Here is a 17,928-nt window from a genome sequence, read left to right on the forward strand (position 1 = left end):
ATCATCGGCCTCTTTTAACAATGAGTTATGATCGGTAGAGAAGGGGAGACGGTTCCAGAATATTTCCTCTACCTTTCTGCACACAGTTCCTCCTGCTGTTGTCTCCTCGGTCTGTGAAATTAGACGGGAACTCCAATGTACTCATGTTGTCCCCCATTTCGTATCTGGTCTGTGAAAATCATGCAGCCTTCATGCATAAGGACCACAGACTTTGTAGCACGTTGTGCTGGCAAACCTCCATCCAGTTCTGATTCTGCCGCTCAGCCAAGCGGACCTGACAAAGTCAGTGCGTCACAGGAGCAAGGACACCACTGCAAAGACCTACGGTGATTTTACTTACTACCAAGAAAGAAAGCTTCTGCCAATTTAAACTAGGACAGGCCAGCGACTGTAAAACATATCTCTATCGGAGCTGTTAAAGTGTGAGAAAAAGTGCCTCAGAATCAATGATAAAGGTGCCTGGGTGGCTCACTGGGTTAAGCCACTGCCTTTGGCTCAGGTCATGATCCTGGAGTCCCGGGATCGAGTCCCACATCGGGTTCCCTGCTCAACAGGGCGTCTGCTTCTCCTGCTGACCTCTCTCTTCTCATTCTCTCTCTCTCTCTCTCTCCCTCTCAAATAAATAAATAAAATCTTTAAAAAAAAAATCAGTGATAAGCAGGGGACACCTGGGTGGCTCCATTGGCTAAGCGTCTGTCCTTAACTCAGCTCATAATCGATCCCAGGCTCCTTGGATGGAGCCCCAAGTTGGGCTCCCTACTCAGTGGGGAGTCTGCTTCTCCCTCTCCCTCTGCCCCTCTCCTCCTCACGTAAGCTCTCTCTCTTTCTCTCAAATGAATAAGCAAAAAAATCTTAAAAAAAAAAAAGAATCAATGCTCTGAGGGCTGCTGGGAGGGGGGTGAGAGAGGAGGAAGAGGGCAGCTGGGTGATGGACACTGGGGAGGGTATGGGCTATGGTGAGCGCTGGGAACTGTGTAAGACTGATGATTCACAGACCTGTACCCCTGAAGCAAATAATACATTATATGTTAATAATAAAAAAGAGACCAAAAAAAAAAAAAAACCCACAATGCTATGTGATATTTAACTTCTCTACAGTTACACCTCTCACTTGTAAGACAAGGTGCTAGATGTCCACCTTAAAGTTTGGTTGTGAGGCGGGAATGAGAGGACACCATACTGTGCCTAACTCCGGGCCTGGTATGTGGTGAGTGCTTGACACAATGTCGGGTCCTCTTCCCATTTCAAAAGTGATGGGTACTGGGGCGCCTGGATGGCTCAGTGGGTCAAGCGTCTCACTCCTGATTTCGGCTCAAGTCTTGATCTCGGGGTCATGAGTTTGAACCTCAGGCTGGGCTCCATGGACATGGAGCCCGCTTAAAAGAACAAAAATAAAAACAAAGATAATAGGTCCCTATCCTGGAATTAAGAGGGGAAAAAAAGTGGTAGGTTAAGTTCCGGATAGATTATAAGCTCTTTCACAGTAGGTACCCTATCTTACACATCTCTGACCTCTTCTCACCCCCACTATCTAGAATATCGCCCTATACATTGCAGGCACCCAATAAATGGATGGTGACTACGACGGCTGAACCAGTTTGAAAACCCACGCCCAAGCAGGGGACTGCTGTCGGAGGACACAGCCGATGTGACCCCACCGGCTCCCCCAGCACCTGGAAGCGACAAGCGCACCTGCCAGTGTCATCGTCCTGAATGGGCTGCAGGGTCTGGAAGGGAGAAAAGTCAGTGTCAGCTGCTCAGGGCGCGTCCCCATGAACCACCCACGCAGGCAGGCTGTGCACAAGCACAAGCAGCCACGTTTCAGTCCCACAGACACAGCAGCTCGGAGGCAGCCCTGGGCCTCCCGGGGAAAGCCGGGCAGCCTCCGTGCCCTGATGTGAACGGCTGTGCATATTAAGTCAGGCGACGTCCCCAGGGGCTCTACCCCTGTCCCCCAGGACTCTGAGAGCAGCACGGCGCGGAGCAAACAAATGTCCCACGTGGGCGGTGCTGGAAGGAGCAGACGTTGAGACAAACAGAACCATGTGGCATTATTTTTTTCCCCCCTAAATGTGTGTACCTGCGGCTTTTTCCTCCTCGGGAGGGCCCCCGCTCGGTTGGAAAAGGGGAAGAGACGGAGCAGGGCAAAGAATCTCATTTTCCACCGCCCACTTTTGATTATTCATGTTCATGTGGGAGATGAGAGGGGCTGCGGATGACAGACTTCAGGAACAATCACCTCGAATTCCCACCTCGCCCTTGACCTCAGGCAGGCGCCATTCCGCCGGAGGCGCACTGGGCATGCGCAGGGCCGCACCCTCACCAAGGCACACTCGCCCCCCCACCAGCTCGGATTAGCTGGGAGCGCCGCAGTCCCCCGTCCCAGGGCCCCCAAGCACTGCTCTCACAAATGGGTATTGCTTTCACAAAGTGAATGGGACCTGGAGGGGGAGGGGAACCCCCTCCCCCAAATAACCAGAAAATCAGAATTATTTGTTGAAGCTTCATGGGTTAGGACTCCTTCAACTTTCCCCCATGGAAGCAGAGAAGGACAGGGGGAGTGGAGAAAGGAGGCAATCAGGCAGAAACCCCATCTCCCCCAGTATGTTGACAGTAGAAGGGAAAGCAACTTCCCCGAGAAGTCGGGCTTCCTCCCCAAAGCCAGCCCTCAGAAAGTCGCTGCAAGAGTGTTCTACGTTCTTGTGGGATTCCAATGCCTGCTGCGAGTCCCTTTTCTCCTGCCCTCCTGTGCTTCTCTCTGCTTCAAGCTCTTCACCGGCCAAAAGGAGGGAAAACCTCCCAAGGTCGCTGGGAGGGCTAAGGAAGCGTGTGCCGGGAGCCAAAAGCTGCATTCCTGCCCTGGCTTCACTCCAGCCTCATCAGTGCCAGCTGCTGCCCAAAGCACCTGTGATGACCCCCAGGCGGGCAGGGGTATCATTTACCTGCTTCCTCACTGCCAACCTCTAATGGGGATTTCAGGAAACTTTCCACAGCCAGCATGTGTCTTCCTTGTTAGAGTCCTTACTAATAAATAGAGAAGGTCATGCCCATACCTTATTAAGCTGCTACTAATTACTCATGAGAGTCATTATCCACTGTAGACTATCATCCCGTTCCTGGGAGGAAAGGAAATGCGCCCAAAAGTTTGGATGTCTTAAGAATCCACATCTGGGGCGCTTGGGTGGCTCAGCCAGTTAAGCGTCCAACTCTTGGTTTTAGCTTGGGTCATGATCTCAGGGTTCTGGGATCAAGCCCACACCCCCTGCTTACACGCTCTCTCTCTAAATAAATAAATAAAATCTTAAAAAAAAAAAAAAAGAAGAAGAAGGAGAATGCACATGTAGATCAAGCATAAATGAGTGCTATGTTCATGGTTGAATCCCCAGTCTGGAGATCAGCACCGTGTGCTAGAACTTTCTGCAAAATTCTAGCAGCCTAGAACTTTCTGCAACGAGGGATATGTTCTGTGAGGCACCGTCCAACCTGGAAGCCACCAGCCAGCCACATGTGAACTTTGTGCACTTGAAATGTGGCCAGGGCACCTGAGGAACTTCATGAATTGCTTATCTTAGTTCTTTGTAGTGTGTGTAAATGTAAAGAGCCACACGCAAGAGTATAGCTAACGGCTACTCGATCGCAAAGTACAGAACTAGACAGTGGCTGGTATACAGATGGTGCTCAGTAAGTATCTGGTCATGGGAAGAGTGAATGCAGTGAGTGGTTCGCCACAGTAAGGACTGCGAGAAGCAGGATTCTCGATTTTAGTGGGCACTCACTTTAAACAAAGCCCTGTTCAAGTCACAAACTTCGGAGTCTGGTACTTTGATTAACTCTGCTTTACAGAGGAAAAAACTGAGGCTCGGAAGAGTTAAGTGGAGGGTCCGCGGCCACAAAGGATGTGGCAAGACCAGGACCCAGCCCCAAGTAGAGTGACCCGGCAGCCTCTTCAAACCGGTCAACTTTGCCACTGATGGAAAAAAAGCTTTCAGGAGCGTCACTTTACGACAGGGCAACACCAAATTCAACAGGCGTCTTTTCCTTTTGAAATAAAGCAATGAAGATACGGTGTGTCACCTATGGCGATGTTTTATTCTTTCCTAAGATTTTATTTATTTATTTTTTCATTTATTTGAGAGAGAGAGAGAGAGCAAGTGCAGGGGCAGCGGAAGAGAGACAGAATCTCAAGCAGACTCCATGCTGAGCGTGGAGCTCGATGTGGGACTCAATCTCACGACCCTGAGAGATCATGACCTGAGCTGAAAGCAGGAGTCAGACGCTTAACTGACTGACCCACCCAGGGGCCCCTGGGGAGATGTTTTAGAAGTCCAGCTAGTGCAAGCACCCCACAAGGCTCTGCTGACCAACTCCTGGATGCCAGGACAAGAGCTAACCATCCATCCCACCACTGCGGCCTTTCCCTAAAACCATCTCCCTGGAGAGCCGGCTACCCTGCGGGAGCCTCACAACCATGGCAGCTCTGGCCTCCTGATGCCGACAAGCGCCTCCACACATCAAGCACTGAGTGTCCTTCTCTAAGGAGATCCTCTTATCCTTTCTCATGTCATGAATCACAGCCCCATTCCGGAACTGACCCTTGTACCGTAAGGGGTTCAACTGTATCACATGGGGATGCGAGTTTCCAAGTTTCCACTGCCATCGGACACAAGCACAAAACCAGGAATAGAGCAGGCTCCCCCTCTCCTCAGCTGACCCCACTCTTCACCACAGCATGGCCCTGAGTCCATCACACAGGGAGCTTTTGTCTTTACAATGTCTCTCGCTGAATGGATTTTTGCAGCTCTTTTCACACCCTATAAGGCGGCCATTTGTGCTCCTCTCAAGGGGGTTCTTTCCAATGATCCTGCAAGCTGTTTCCCTCACCTACCCCAGAGCTGTGTCATCTGTGACTGTCGCCAGTTGGAATTGAGGGGAGAGAAAGATTTAAGTGGAACTTACTGCTGATGGCATGGGGGGTGATCTGCTGGCAAAATAATAATAATAATAATGATAATAATTCTAGATAAGAACAAATTTTTTTTTAAATTTTGGAGTTTTCTTTTTTAAGATTTTATTTATTTATTTGACAAACAGAGATTACAAGTAGGCAGAGAGGCAGGCAGAGAGAGAAGAGGAAGCAGGCTCACTGCTGAGCAGAGAGCCTGATGCAGGGCTTGATCCCAGGACCCTGGGATCACGACCTGAGCCGAAGGCAGAGGCTTTAACCCACTGAGCTACCCAGGTGCCCCTAAATTTTGGACATTCTTAAACTACTCTTTGTCCTAAGTGGTCAGTCATAGGATACACAATTTTCCTCAAAGTGTTGCTCCAGAACCAAGTGATACCTTGGAAAGGACTTTATATCATAGAACTTTCTATATTTTCCTTTACAATTATGTAACTCTGACCCCTGCACTCCCCCCTTCTGGATTTAGTATAAGCCCCCACTTCCTCCAGAAGGTCTTCCTGGACCATCTGGCCCTCAGGAATTCCTCTTTCCTCTGCTGTCAGGCAGGATCCATTATCTGCAAGGCCACCTCCTCAGGGACGCCTGCTGCCTGAGGAGCAGGGCCCCTGGGGACCCGTGTGGCCTTTCCTCACAGGCCCGGCGCATTTTATCTCTAACCTCAAACTCAAGTTCCCCACTCAGTGAAACAAAGGCTCAGCAGTGAACTTTTTAACCAGCCTCTAGCTCCAGCCCTTCTAGAAGACAACATAGCGATAATTCACCACCTATTACACCTATTACAGACCCTGCCAGATCTCACTTCTGTGCAAGTCTCCCATTCACACAAATAACACTTTTTGTGAGGGGAATTCTCTGTCTTGTTGTTGGGTTTGTTGGTTGTTTTTTTCTGGGGTTTTTGGTTTCTGTTTTTTTCTCCTTCATTTTAGTACCTGTGTGGATTGGCAAGGGGAAGCTACCCAGGTGATGGACCCTTATTCCAATACTGATATTTTGGGGCTATACAACTGCCATAAGCAAATCCTTCCTGGCCTCACAGTATCACAATTCACTCTGTACTTAATCATAGACTTTACTGCGTTGTTGTGTGTTTGCATATGCTTATCTTGTGTCAAGAACAAAGACCGTATCTTACTATCTGGGGCATTGCTACCACAGCTAACAGTGCTACAGGCATTCAAACACATTAATTAAATAAAAATAAATGAGGAAGAGAAACATTCCCTGGACACTGGGCAGAATAAGCGACCAAAGGATCCTGGACCACCTCAGATAATCTTCAAACTGGAAATGTCCCAAAAAGACCGTTCAGCACAACATCGGGGCCCACAGCAACGCTGGGGTCCCGGGCGTCAGTATCCGCTCACATGGCCGTCTCGCTTTTCTACATAATGAACCATTTCAGTGACTATTTGGCAAAGCTAATTTTACTTGGGCTGGAGAATTTGTTCAGCTGCATCTAGTTCCAAAATCAAAAACAAAGGGAAGTATTTGAAAACCCAACAGACTACCCCTAACTTAACACCACAACAAAAATCACAAAACCAATGCTTACAACTCAGTAATAGGAAGACAACCCAATTTAAAATTGCTCAAGAAATTGGAAGACCTATGACCGGCTAAGAAGCATACAGTAAGGTGCTCTACATCGTTAGTTATTAGGGAAATGCAAATCAAAATCATAATGAGATCGTACTACGCACTAACTATAATACTGGCTATACTCAAAAAGGCTGACAATGGGGCACGTGGGTGGCTCAGTAGGTTGAGCATCTGCCTTCAGCTCAGGTCATGATCTCAGGGGCTTGGGACTGTGTCCCATGTTGGGAATCTCTGCTCAGCGGGGAGTCTCCCTCTCCCTCTGCCCCTCCCACACCTCCCACCCATGTTCTCTCTGTATGTCTCAAATAAATAAAATCTTTAAAAAAAATTTTAAAAAGGTTGACAATACCAAGTATTGGTGATAGTGTAGAGAAATTAGAATATTCCTACATTGGGGCGCCTGGGTGGCTCAGTCATTAAGGGTCTGCCTTCGGCTCAGGTTCTGGGATCAAGCCCCATATCGGGCTCCCTGCTCAGCGGTAGGCCTTCTTCTCCCTCTCCCACTCCCCCTGCTTGTGTTCCATCTCTCACTGTGTCTCTCTCTGTCAAATAAATAAAGAAAATCTTTAAAAATAAAAAATAAATAAAAATAATAGAATATTCCTACATAGTGGTAGGAATATATAATGGCACAGCTACTTCAAACAATTTTTTTTTCATTTATTGGGGGGGGGGGAGTGCATGAGTGGAGGGAGGGGCAGAGAGAGAGGGAGAGTCTCCAGGAGATTTGGCACTGATCTTGACCCTGAGATCACAACCTGAGCCAAGACCAAGAGTTGGACAGGTACAGCTGCTTCAGAAAGCAGTTTGGCAGTTGGTTAAAAGGTAAATATATGTATACCCTACAACCCAACAATTCCATTCTTAGAGATCTATCCTCAAGAAGTAAAAGCCTGGGTCTACAAAAGACTTGGGTGTAAATGTTCACAGCAGCATTATTCATTACATTAAAAACCAGAAACAATACAAACACCAAGTGAAATGGCGAATGGATAAACAAACTGTGGTATATCCATACAACAGAATATTACTTGGCAATAAAAAAGGAGTGGCTTTCTGACAGATGCAGCAATGTGGATGAAGATCAAAAACACACGAAGTGAAGGGCATCTGGCTGGCTCAGTTGGTTAAGTGTCTGCCTTGGGCTCAAGGCATGATCTTGGGGTCTTAGGATTGAGCCCTGCCTTGGGCTCCTTGCTCAGTGGGAAGCCTGCCTCTCCCTCTCCCTCTGCCTGCTGTTCCCTCTGCTTGTGTTCTCAGTGTCAAATAAATAAAATCTTTTTTAAAAAATGCTAAATGAAAGAAGCCAGACACAAAAGACTACATGTTATAGGATTTCATTTATATGAGATTTCTAGAAAAAGCAAAACGATAGGGATAGATCACACGCAGGGTTGTCTGGGGCTTGGTACAGGAATGGGTCCTAGTTGCAAACTGACAGGAAGAAATTCTTGGGGATGTTGGGAGTTTCCTAAAACTTTCTACAAGACTATATACATTTACTAGAAGTTAGTGAATCTCAAAGGGGAAACCTTATGCTATATCAAGTTTATCTTAATAAAGCAAAAAAGCAATGCAAAAGCTACACACCAACTTAATTGGGGCTTTAAAACTCTATGGCTTCAGTTTATAGATATTATGCTAGCTAAAAGAGCTTTTCGGTACCATAAAACCTATTATAGTTGGAAATTAGAAATTTTACAAACAAGTCATATCATTTTAATGGAAAGTTATTTTTTCTGAATTTTTTAAATAATCCGCAGGGCATTAACAATTCTCAAGGTAAGTCTAAACTTCAAGGCGTCCCGGCTTGCTTAAACCTGAGAAGCCGGCTTCCCCAAAGCCCTGTTGACAGATGCAGAATTGGTCAGGGTAAAGGGTCCATGTGGGTCTTGGCAATGAAGATTTGAAAGCCTTTTCCCCCCAACAGCCCCCCTTGGTTGAGTCTGAACCCAAAAGATTTATTTTGCCTTCAAGGTCTTCCTGCTTTAGAGGAAGATGCTCAAAAAGTACTCTCCTAGGAACCCACATTCACCAGCTGGGCTCAAGGGAGCAGCTTCCACACCAACGAGACTTACCAGACCCACGCTTGTGTGACACGCCTGTCAGGTCCATCACTTCCCAGCTTGCCTGTCTGGGTGGACTTGATCCAGGCAAAACATGGATTCATCAAGGTTCTCCAGAGAAAATGAACCAGTAATGGGGTGGGGGAGGGGGATGTGTGGGGAGAGGGAGAGAGAGAGAGAAAGGGGGGGAGAAAGAAGAGGTAAGGAGGAAGGGTGGGAGGAAGAGGGGGCAGAGGGGGAGACAGACAGAAGGGGCAGGGAGGGAGAAGGTGGGAAAGGGAGGAGAAAGGGAGAGGGGGGAGCAGAAGAGGAGAGGGAAGGAGGAGAAGGGGTGAAGGGTGGGGGAGGGGGGAAATGGAGAGGGGGGAGACTCAGGGGAAGGGGAGAGGGGGAGATGGAGGAGAGGTGGAAGGAGGGGAGGGGAGGGGGAGAGAGACCATGGGTGGGCAAGTGAGAGCAAGGTAGGTTTCTTTTTAAGGAATTGGCTCACACAATTATGGGGCCCCAACAAGTCCAAGATTTGCAAGGCAGGCCAGCAGGCTGGAGACCTAGGGAAGGGTTGATGTTGCAGTTTCCAGTGTGAAGCGATCTGAAGGTAGAAATTCCTCTTCCCGGGACCTCAGTCTTTCTCTTGACTCCTGACACCTTGGAGGCCCTAACCTAACACGCACACAATGGGTCTCTGCCTCACCTCGGTCCTCAGCGGGCAAAGGCCAGGCCGGAGGGGCTGGACCATAGAACCACCCCACAAAGCCAGTTATGTTTATCTGCTTTCCCATCCCATATTTTACCAACACAGACACTCAGTGTAGTAATAATGACGACAAGGCGGGCATCAGTTTATCGCCCCACACATCTGCTCTTTCCACTGTTTTACCATGGCCATTATGCCAAGCAGCGAAATGCCAGGTGTGTATTTGAAGAAAGGATATAAAGAACCTACAAAGTCAAGAACGGTCTGCATTTGCAAAATCTTCAACCCAGTCTGTGGCCTTGGCATTTGTGCCTTCTGGGAGTGGGGCACTCCTAAGTCCTACGGCCCCATTTCCCTCCAGTAGAGGGTCCCCATGGTGTTTTGTGATGAACCCCCACATTACTAGATACCCTCCAAAAGAGTGAGCTGAGAGAAAGCATCAGACACGAGCAGGGACCACCGGGAGTGGGGGCTGGGCGGGGGGGGTCTCTAAACCCGTAATATTTGTATTTAGGAGTTCTGTCCTGCACCCAGGCCCTGGTCTAAAGAAGGATGGGGGATGAGGCCCACACATGGAGTTCAGAGTTTGCAGGCACCTGCTCAGGCCTCTGCTACGTCCCTGCCCCCAAGCTCCGAGAAAGGCCCTGCATCGTTCCCACAGGTAATGGTACATCCTCACAGCAACGCGGTGCGCTCCTGGGAACACCGTCAGTGCCTTCCAGATCCCAGACCCAGGAAGCAAGTAAACCCCACATCTGAAGACTGGCTTAGGCGCATTCCCTTTAAAAAATAAAAATTTTTGGAAAAGGGGCATGTGGGTGGCTCAGTGGGTTAAGCATCCAACTCTTGGTTTCGGCTCAGGTCATGATCTCAGGGTCGTAGGATCAAGCCCCCATGTCAGGCGGGAAGCTGTTTGAGACTCTCTCCCCCTCTGTCCCTCTCCCCCTCCCCTTATTCTCTCTAAATAAAGAAATCTTTTAATAAATAAATAAATACATAAAAATTTTAAAAACCTTTTAACTGTATTTTCTGAATCTGGCAGAAGGGAATCATGTCTAATAAATACAAAAACCAAATCTTCAAAAGTACCACTTGGAACAGGCTGAAGAACTGACCACCTTGAGGGGAAATAGAATGACATTTATGGAACTTATACAGATAGCTGGGGGGCGGTGGCTAAGTCTTTACACACACACCCTGATTTTAATTGTCATACCAACCTTGTATCATAGTATCTTTAGCTCCATTTTATTGATCAGAAGACTGAGGCTCAGCGGATGATTATACAGTTGTGACCTGCCAACCTTCTCTATCATCAGCAGGTCTGTCAATCACAACGCTGTCTACAGTGATGGGCTATGACTGTCCTCAATCAATATATGTAACTAATTGCCAGTGTATTTCTTTCTTGGTGAAACCCTTAAAACAGGCTATTTACTTCCACCATTTTTCTTTTTAAGAGAACAAGCATGAGCATGAGCTCGAGCAGGGAGAGAGGCAATGGCAGAGGGAGAAGCAGGCTAGCAGGGAGCCCGATGTGGGGCTGGATCCCATGGCCCTGAGATCATGACCTGCACCAAAGGCTGATGCTTAACCAACTAAGCCACCCAGGTTCCCCTACTTCCACTTTTTTTTTGTTGTTGTTCTTCCCCAGTTTCAGGATCAAAATGCCCAATCTCTTCCTATAGCTTCTTCTCACTCATAGATCTTCAAAGCCAGATATCATCAGCAAAATAATCACTCAACTGCACCTAATTTCAATTAGATGAAATGAGATTGGTGATGCTTGACTCTTCCTAACAGTACACAGTCATCTCTGCCATTTACATAATGCCCCAGGGCTTCCTCAACCCTACTCCAAGCTGATAGACCAAAACCATCTCACTCAGTGCTCAGTGGCAGAAAGCCGGAGAGAAAAACGCAATTCCCTCTTCCACACAGTCTTAGGAGAGAAATACATCCAGAAGAGAGGTCGAGGGGGAACTGTGTTTCCAGAACGGTTACTACCACGTCCAAAGAGGACGTCTGATCATCTCCAGCCCTATTGCTGCCTGTGTGGCCACCACGCCTGCCCAGCCCTGCTTCCTCCTGGTTCCCACCCTTTCCCGCAGCCCTTCTCCACCGGGGGCAACCACGGAAACTCTGCAGTAGGGCAGGAAAGGGCACGGTACTCTGGGTCCTCAGCTGAGGATGCCAAACATGACCGGGCAAGACCGATGTGCCATCAACGCTCAACGAAACTCTACAGCCTTATTCCCCATCCCAAAGGAGCCTGCCCTCCCATGAAGAGGCTTCCCCCAGAGTCTGCGCTAAGGTCTCCAAACACTGGGGCAGGGAACATGAAAACAGACATCGTCACATCACACACTAAAGCCAACGGATTATTTTAACACAGTTCCCCAGCCAGGTTAATTATTCACAGCAGGGTTGGTCTTGTTTTCTCAAAGGCGGAGAGCCACCACATCTCTGTGTCTGGCCGCCACCGCAGGCACATCACCTGGGAGCTAGACAGAAATTCTAAACCCTGGGTCCCACCCTGGAATCAGCATTTTGACAAGATCTCCCCACCCCAGCCCCCCCAGCCCTCTCCCCGCCCCACCGTCACTCCCCAGGGGGCGGAGGGGGTGAGCCCCTGTGTAAATGTCTGGGAGGCTTCTGTTGATAATCTTTTGCTTTCCCCAAGCATTCATTCATTCATTCATTGGAAAGGCATTCATTCGTCATTTAGCAAATATTTATAGTGTGCCTACTGGGTGACTCAGCGCCTGGCACTGTCTAGGGGAGATAAGGCCACCCTGGTGAGCAAAGCAGACACAGGCCCTAATTCAAAGAAGTTTCTTTCCAGTTGGGGAGAGAAATAGCAAATAAGGGAACAAGCAAACAAACGAAAAGAGGTCATCACTAACAGCGACAGCGCTACCAAGAACATGAAGCCATAGACAGCTTCTGCACAGGGAAGGACACAGAACCACATACGTGTTTGTATGCCACTCACCCTGCTGTATAGAGACTAGACTGGATAAGGAACAAGAGCGGACCTAGGGAGGCAGCGAGCAGGTTTGGCTCATTGCACAGTCTAGGTGCTGGAGGACAAATCAGACATGGGATTTGACTGACCCCTCACCCCCAAGGCTGGCCGGGAACTGTGCTGCACTGGAAACAAAGGTGAGTGAGCCCATCTTGGCTGCCTTCAGGCACGGGGCAATCAAGGGGCTTGCAGGGCGAGGCACGCGAGGAAACCGACAAACAGCAGTGTCACTTCAGGGGCCAGTTCATTTGGCAACATCTTTGTTAAAGGAAATGAGCACATACTTTTTGACCAGCAGCTCACATATTTACCCTACAAGCACACTGGTGTGTGTGCAAAGGGAAATAGGTTCTAGGTTATTCATTTGTAGAAGCAAAACACTGGGAACAACCTAAATGCTGAGTAATAGGGAACTGGTTAAATCAATTTTGATTTATCCACATAATGAAATACTACACAGCAAAAAAATAACATGGATACTTCCCTATGCTGTTTTTTTACATGAATATAGATGTGTATGTGAGCGAATACATAAATTCTTCTCAAGATAATACTGTTGCACAACAAAATCAAGCTATATAACAGTGTGTATGAGATGTTACCAACTGTGTCAAAAAGATTTAAAAAACGCCCAGACACCTATTTGCTAACACATACCTAGCAAAACCTTCCAAGGTTGACATTAAAAAGGCAAACAAAACAACAACAGAACAACCTGGCACTGCCTCTAGTTGAAGAACAGGGACTGGGGGACACTTATCCCTCACTGTACGTTTTTATAGTATTTACCATTTGTAACACGTGGATATAGAACCTATTCCAAATAACTAAGTGAAATTTAAATTTTACCCAAATGCACTAGAATAGGTTCAAGAAAAGGTGAGAGCAGCTACTGGTGCTGCGAGCCCAGCAGGGTATGTGAGGGGGGAGACTTCAGGGAGGAGGCAACCCTGGGGCCAAGTCTTGCAGGATGGACAGGCATCCATCACAAACACAAGGCAGAAGGTTCCAGACAAAGGCATGGACCTATAATCAAACAGGGTCCGTTTGAGGACACACCAGGAGTTCTGGGTTTAGCTGAAGCCATTAGGGTTCCAGAACCGCCAGCAGGACAGAAGCCTGGGCAAGGCTCATCACAGGCCAGCCCTTGCCAGTCAAGCCAAGAAGTTGAGACTCTTCCTAGAAGCGATGAAAGTGGGGGCACAGTGACACGACCGAGCCTGCGGTTCTTCAAGGAAAGGCTGGCAGTGGTGTGGGAGACGGAGGGAGGCGGCGGTGTGGAGGGGCAGACGGGAACCTCACTCAGAGACCTAGGTAGGGGTCTCGTTCCTTCTACGGAGGAAGCGATGATGGAGAAAAAGGAACAGAGTCAGGAGAGAACAGATTCCACGCGTGGGGTAAACGGGAACAAAGGAGAACGCCAATGATCTCGTCCAAGCTACTTGGATCTGACAGAAGAAACTGAGGCCAAGAAGCAAGTTTAGGGGATAGAAGAGGAAGAAAAGAGGCAGAAGGGCAGGCTCAAATCCCTAGCTGTCTGCGCCTGAGCAAGGCCGTTCAGCTCTCTGAATTCTAGTTTGCCGCATTTGTAAAACGGGGCTAACGTCTACACTAGGGGCCCATTCTCACAGTGAAGGGGAATGTTTTATACACGGCACCGGCCACATTGCCTGGCATGCGGTAAAATTGTACAAAAGGACTGCAGAAAGTCTCTACCACAGAGAAATGCCTAGTTCACCAAAGGACAGATCTCACGGGAATTTTTAGAAATTCAAGGAGGATGTCTATGATTCTACTGACTCTGAGTGTTATTCCTCCGTGGTCCCCAGATTGTCCCTCACCTTGACACACCAGAGACCTGTCATGACTATGGATGGAGGGTCGCAGACCACTTGCCATCGCTGGACAAGCAACTCAAAGCCCAGGCTTTAGCCAAAAGGACACTTCACCGGGGCCAGTCAACACTGGCTTGTTTCAATGCCAGGCAAACACCACCATCTATAACCCCCCAACGGCCAAACCAGCTCTGTAACTGTTCGGGTGTTTCACTTCCTGTGTTGTGTATGTGTGTGTGTGCTGGACCTCTAACCATGACAGCAGAGCACACCAAGACGAACCCCCAGCTGCACACTCACAGACATAATGTGAAAGAGAGGGACCTCTGGGCATTTTCCAGTGAAGACAACTGGGGAATGAGACAAAGCCCAGCCTCACCTAAATTCAATGCCCCCCCCCATTCTCTATAATCACAAACTATCTCAAATTACCTGTAAAATCAGGTTTAAAAAAAAAGCCCAAGACTTCCTACAAAAATATAAGCAAAACCCTAGTCTTTAGTCATGATTATTAAACTAGGTCTATTTCTGAAGATTCTTGCTTGGTTTTCGAGAGGTAACCCATGTTAATCTTGTCAAGGAAAAAGAAAGTCATAGGAATTTTTGAAAATAAGAACAGAAGTATCCAGAAATGTATTATTTGTGTCACTTCTCTCCAACCCAGAGCCCCCAGATGCTTTCTTGGCTGAAATACAAGAGATGGTCAGAAAATAGGAACAACCTTATTCTCCAAATGGTCACTCTCCTGGAGATAGGCCTTATGGGTGCTGACCTGCAGGACTGTGCTGCCACAGTGGGGAAAAGCAATGTTACAAGGTCTTTCTGATATGACCAGTCATTAGCTCTATATAGAAACAGAGCTTAGGACAGACCTGTTGGATACAAAGTGTTCTAACAGATTTATGCTATTTGGATGGTTATAAGCTATCTGATAATGCACAGATCCCTTGTAAGCACAAAGGTGAGCAACCTAATACATAAGATTACATCAAACAGGAAAGTCAGAACCCAATGCCATTCAATTCAAGACCAAAGAAAATAAGCCACAAAGGTCAGAAACTTAATGAAATTAAGATGAAAACAAACGGACAGCCTTGGGCAGCCTCTTAGGAATTCTATCAGAAGTCCCTGCTAGAGTCAAGAGCAGAATGGCCTGATAAAAAGTGGTTTTCTAGGAAGAAAGAGTTCTATCTTCTGGTCCTAGACCTCTGAAGATAGAATTAACATATGTGTACATTTCACCTATCCTAAATTCATGCCAGTTTAAAAAAAAATAAAACATGCCTTCCAAGATGACATAAATTACCATTGATTGGCTTGAGTACTGTCCCTGCTTGTGCCCTGTAACTCTTCTTTAACGTTGTGTCCTGTGCCATAAGCTCTGTCTCTTTCCCCATCAATAAAAATTCCAGCTTTCAAGGTGGGTGTTCCTTTTCCTGGGAGAGTAAGGAGTGAGCAGTATTTCTGGGACTGTCTTAGGTACGTACAAGAACTGCTGGCGGACAAACTATGCGCTCCTGTTTCCTCTGGGCAGGGCATGGACGCCGAAGCTCCTGAGTCCTGAGTGTTCAGACGGCTTGGGTTTGGTGGGGGGACCGGATGGCGAGGGAGCGGTGGTGAAATCATTCCCAACCTGCTTGTCAACCTCAGGCCTGGGAACTTTCCCGACGGTTATTAAGGAGGGACTACAGCATGCTCCCACGTGAAACTGGCTGCGTTGGGCCTTTTCCCACACAAAACATCCCTGCCTCCGCAACTAGTGCGCCCATCCCCCCAAAATTTAAGATCTATCATTTCAAACCCACGCGGAAGACAATCCCCAATTCCCGAGCTGCCACACTCGACAGTTCAATCCCCCTGGTGGTTCTGTCAAACCTGGTTACGGACCCAGGACCCCCCTGGAAGTCGTCCCCCACCCCCCATCCAACCACTCCCGCCATCCTCGCTTACGGCGAAGGCGGAATCATCCCAGTTGAACGTCACATTCTAATCTCACACCAAACTAAGAGCAGTAAGAAGCAAACCGGCCTAGCAGGGCGCCACAGCGGCTACCCATCAGGTAGTCCACCGCCCCCAAGAATATCCGCCACACGTGTGGGGCCCCTTAATCGGGCGTTCCTGGGCCGCGCACTCGCCTCTCGCAGGCGCGCACCCACGCACACACTCGGGGCACTACAGGCACAGCTGAGGACTTAGTTTTCTCTTCCTGAGAGCGGCTCCTGCCCAGTCCTCAGCAGCGGATCCGCCTCGTCGCCAGCCCCGGAACACACGCCTCCTCCAGCCTCCGCGCCACGCACGTGGGAAGGCGCGTCCAGGTGGTGCCAGAAGGGAGGAGAGAAGCTCAGAGGCAGGGAAGGCCGGGGATGAGGAAGGAGGGAGCTCCGAGTGGCATGTGGCATCTCAGGTCCCCGGGCCGGCGTAGATACCTCTGGGATGCAGAGGGGGAGAGGGCAGAAAGGCAGCAGGGGAGGGAAGGAGCCGGAGGGGAGAGGGAAGGGGGTCGCTCACCCAGGGTTTTGACAGCGATCTGCCTGGTGAGGGGCGGCGGCAGGTTGATGCACACCAAGTCCACGTCCTGATGCAGCAGCACCTCGTCAATGCGGCTGGTGTAGAAGGGGACGCTCATCTCCTTGGCCAGCTCCTCCGCTTCCTCTTGCGTGCGGCCCCACAGCGCCTTCACCGCGAAGCCCTCATCTTTCAGCAGCGGGATGATGACACGGGCCGTGAGGCTGGTGCCGAACACGCCCACCCCGGGAAGCATGGCTGCTCTGGTCCGCCGGGTTCTGCCTTAGCTCAGATCTCCAATCCAACGCGCTCACACACACCCCTCTAGCCAGTCCTGCGCCGGGCTCTCCGCGGTGCGCCAGCCGCCCGTGCCCCCGGCAAGGCGCCCGGGTGCCGAGAGCGCACCGAGCTGCGGGCGGAGCAGGCTCGGGGCGCCTCAGTACGGCGTCTGCTGCAGTGTCCGCCACGCGGGGCTCTCGTCCCTCCCGGGGGCGGCGGCAGGGATCCCCCCGGGGCGCCCGAGGCCCCGAAGCCCCGCGGAGCCCCGGCTCAGGCGGCACCCCCGCCGCAGCGCCGGCCGGCTCTGCGAGCCCCGCCGCGGCCGCCCCATGGCCGGCTCATCCCCGCGTCCGTGCCTCCGCAGCTCCGGCGACCCGCTCTCTCCCGCGTGGTTTCCGCAGCCGGCGACTCGCACCCACGAGCCTCTACAGCCTGCCCGAGCACCGACCCGCGCGGCTGCGGGGTCCCTTTTCTCGCCCGCCCTCGGCTCGGAATGAAATAATCCAGCGGCCGCCAGGAGGCCGGCTAAGCACGCGGCTCGGAGGGCGCCGGGCGCGGATCTCGAGCTGCAGCGCGGCGCGGGCGGCCACGACCCGGCGCCAGCCTCCTCATTCTGCTGCCATGTTCGCTCACCGCGCGGCTCGGGCGGCCTCGGCCCCAGGCCGGCTCGGGCTCCGGGATCCCGCGGGGACGAGGGCGGAGTTGGGGAGTTTGGCTGTCAGCAGCCGGGGTGGTGCCGCACCGCCCCCGCCGCAGCGCCGCGCGCCATTGGCCGCCGCGCGCCGCCCCCGCCCCGCCGCCGCGGGCTCCGGGTGCGCGCCGCGCGGGGCCCAGGAACCCAGCCCGGCTCCTCCCCCCGCCCCGCCCCGAGCGCCCGCGGTCCCTCGGAGGCTTCCCTTTCTTCGCCCTCACCTCCTCCTTCCCTCCCTCGCCTCTTCCCAGACCCCGCCCCAAGC

General features: G+C 50.3%; 1 protein-coding gene across 2 annotated transcripts in view; it reads right to left on the reverse strand.

Annotated features, from left to right (window-relative positions):
- The window catches only part of GFOD1 (glucose-fructose oxidoreductase domain containing 1), a 100,861-nt gene extending 83,173 nt beyond the window's left edge, over positions 1-17,688 (reverse strand). Inside the window, exon 1 of one of the 2 annotated variants that reach the window (XM_032861586.1) lies at positions 16,697-17,688. In XM_032861586.1, coding sequence (XP_032717477.1) covers positions 16,697-16,949 — 253 coding nt within the window. In that variant the 5' untranslated portion in view covers positions 16,950-17,688. Of the gene's footprint in view, positions 1-16,364; positions 16,612-16,696 lie in introns of those variants that run through there. The other variant, XM_032861587.1, reaches the window with a different exon arrangement.
- Between the last annotated feature and the right edge of the window lie 240 nt (positions 17,689-17,928).

The sequence above is a fragment of the Lontra canadensis genome, unplaced genomic scaffold (assembly GCF_010015895.1).
Source record: "Lontra canadensis isolate GAN:19392208 unplaced genomic scaffold, GSC_riverotter_1.0 scaffold21, whole genome shotgun sequence".
Lineage (NCBI taxonomy): Eukaryota > Metazoa > Chordata > Mammalia > Carnivora > Mustelidae > Lontra > Lontra canadensis.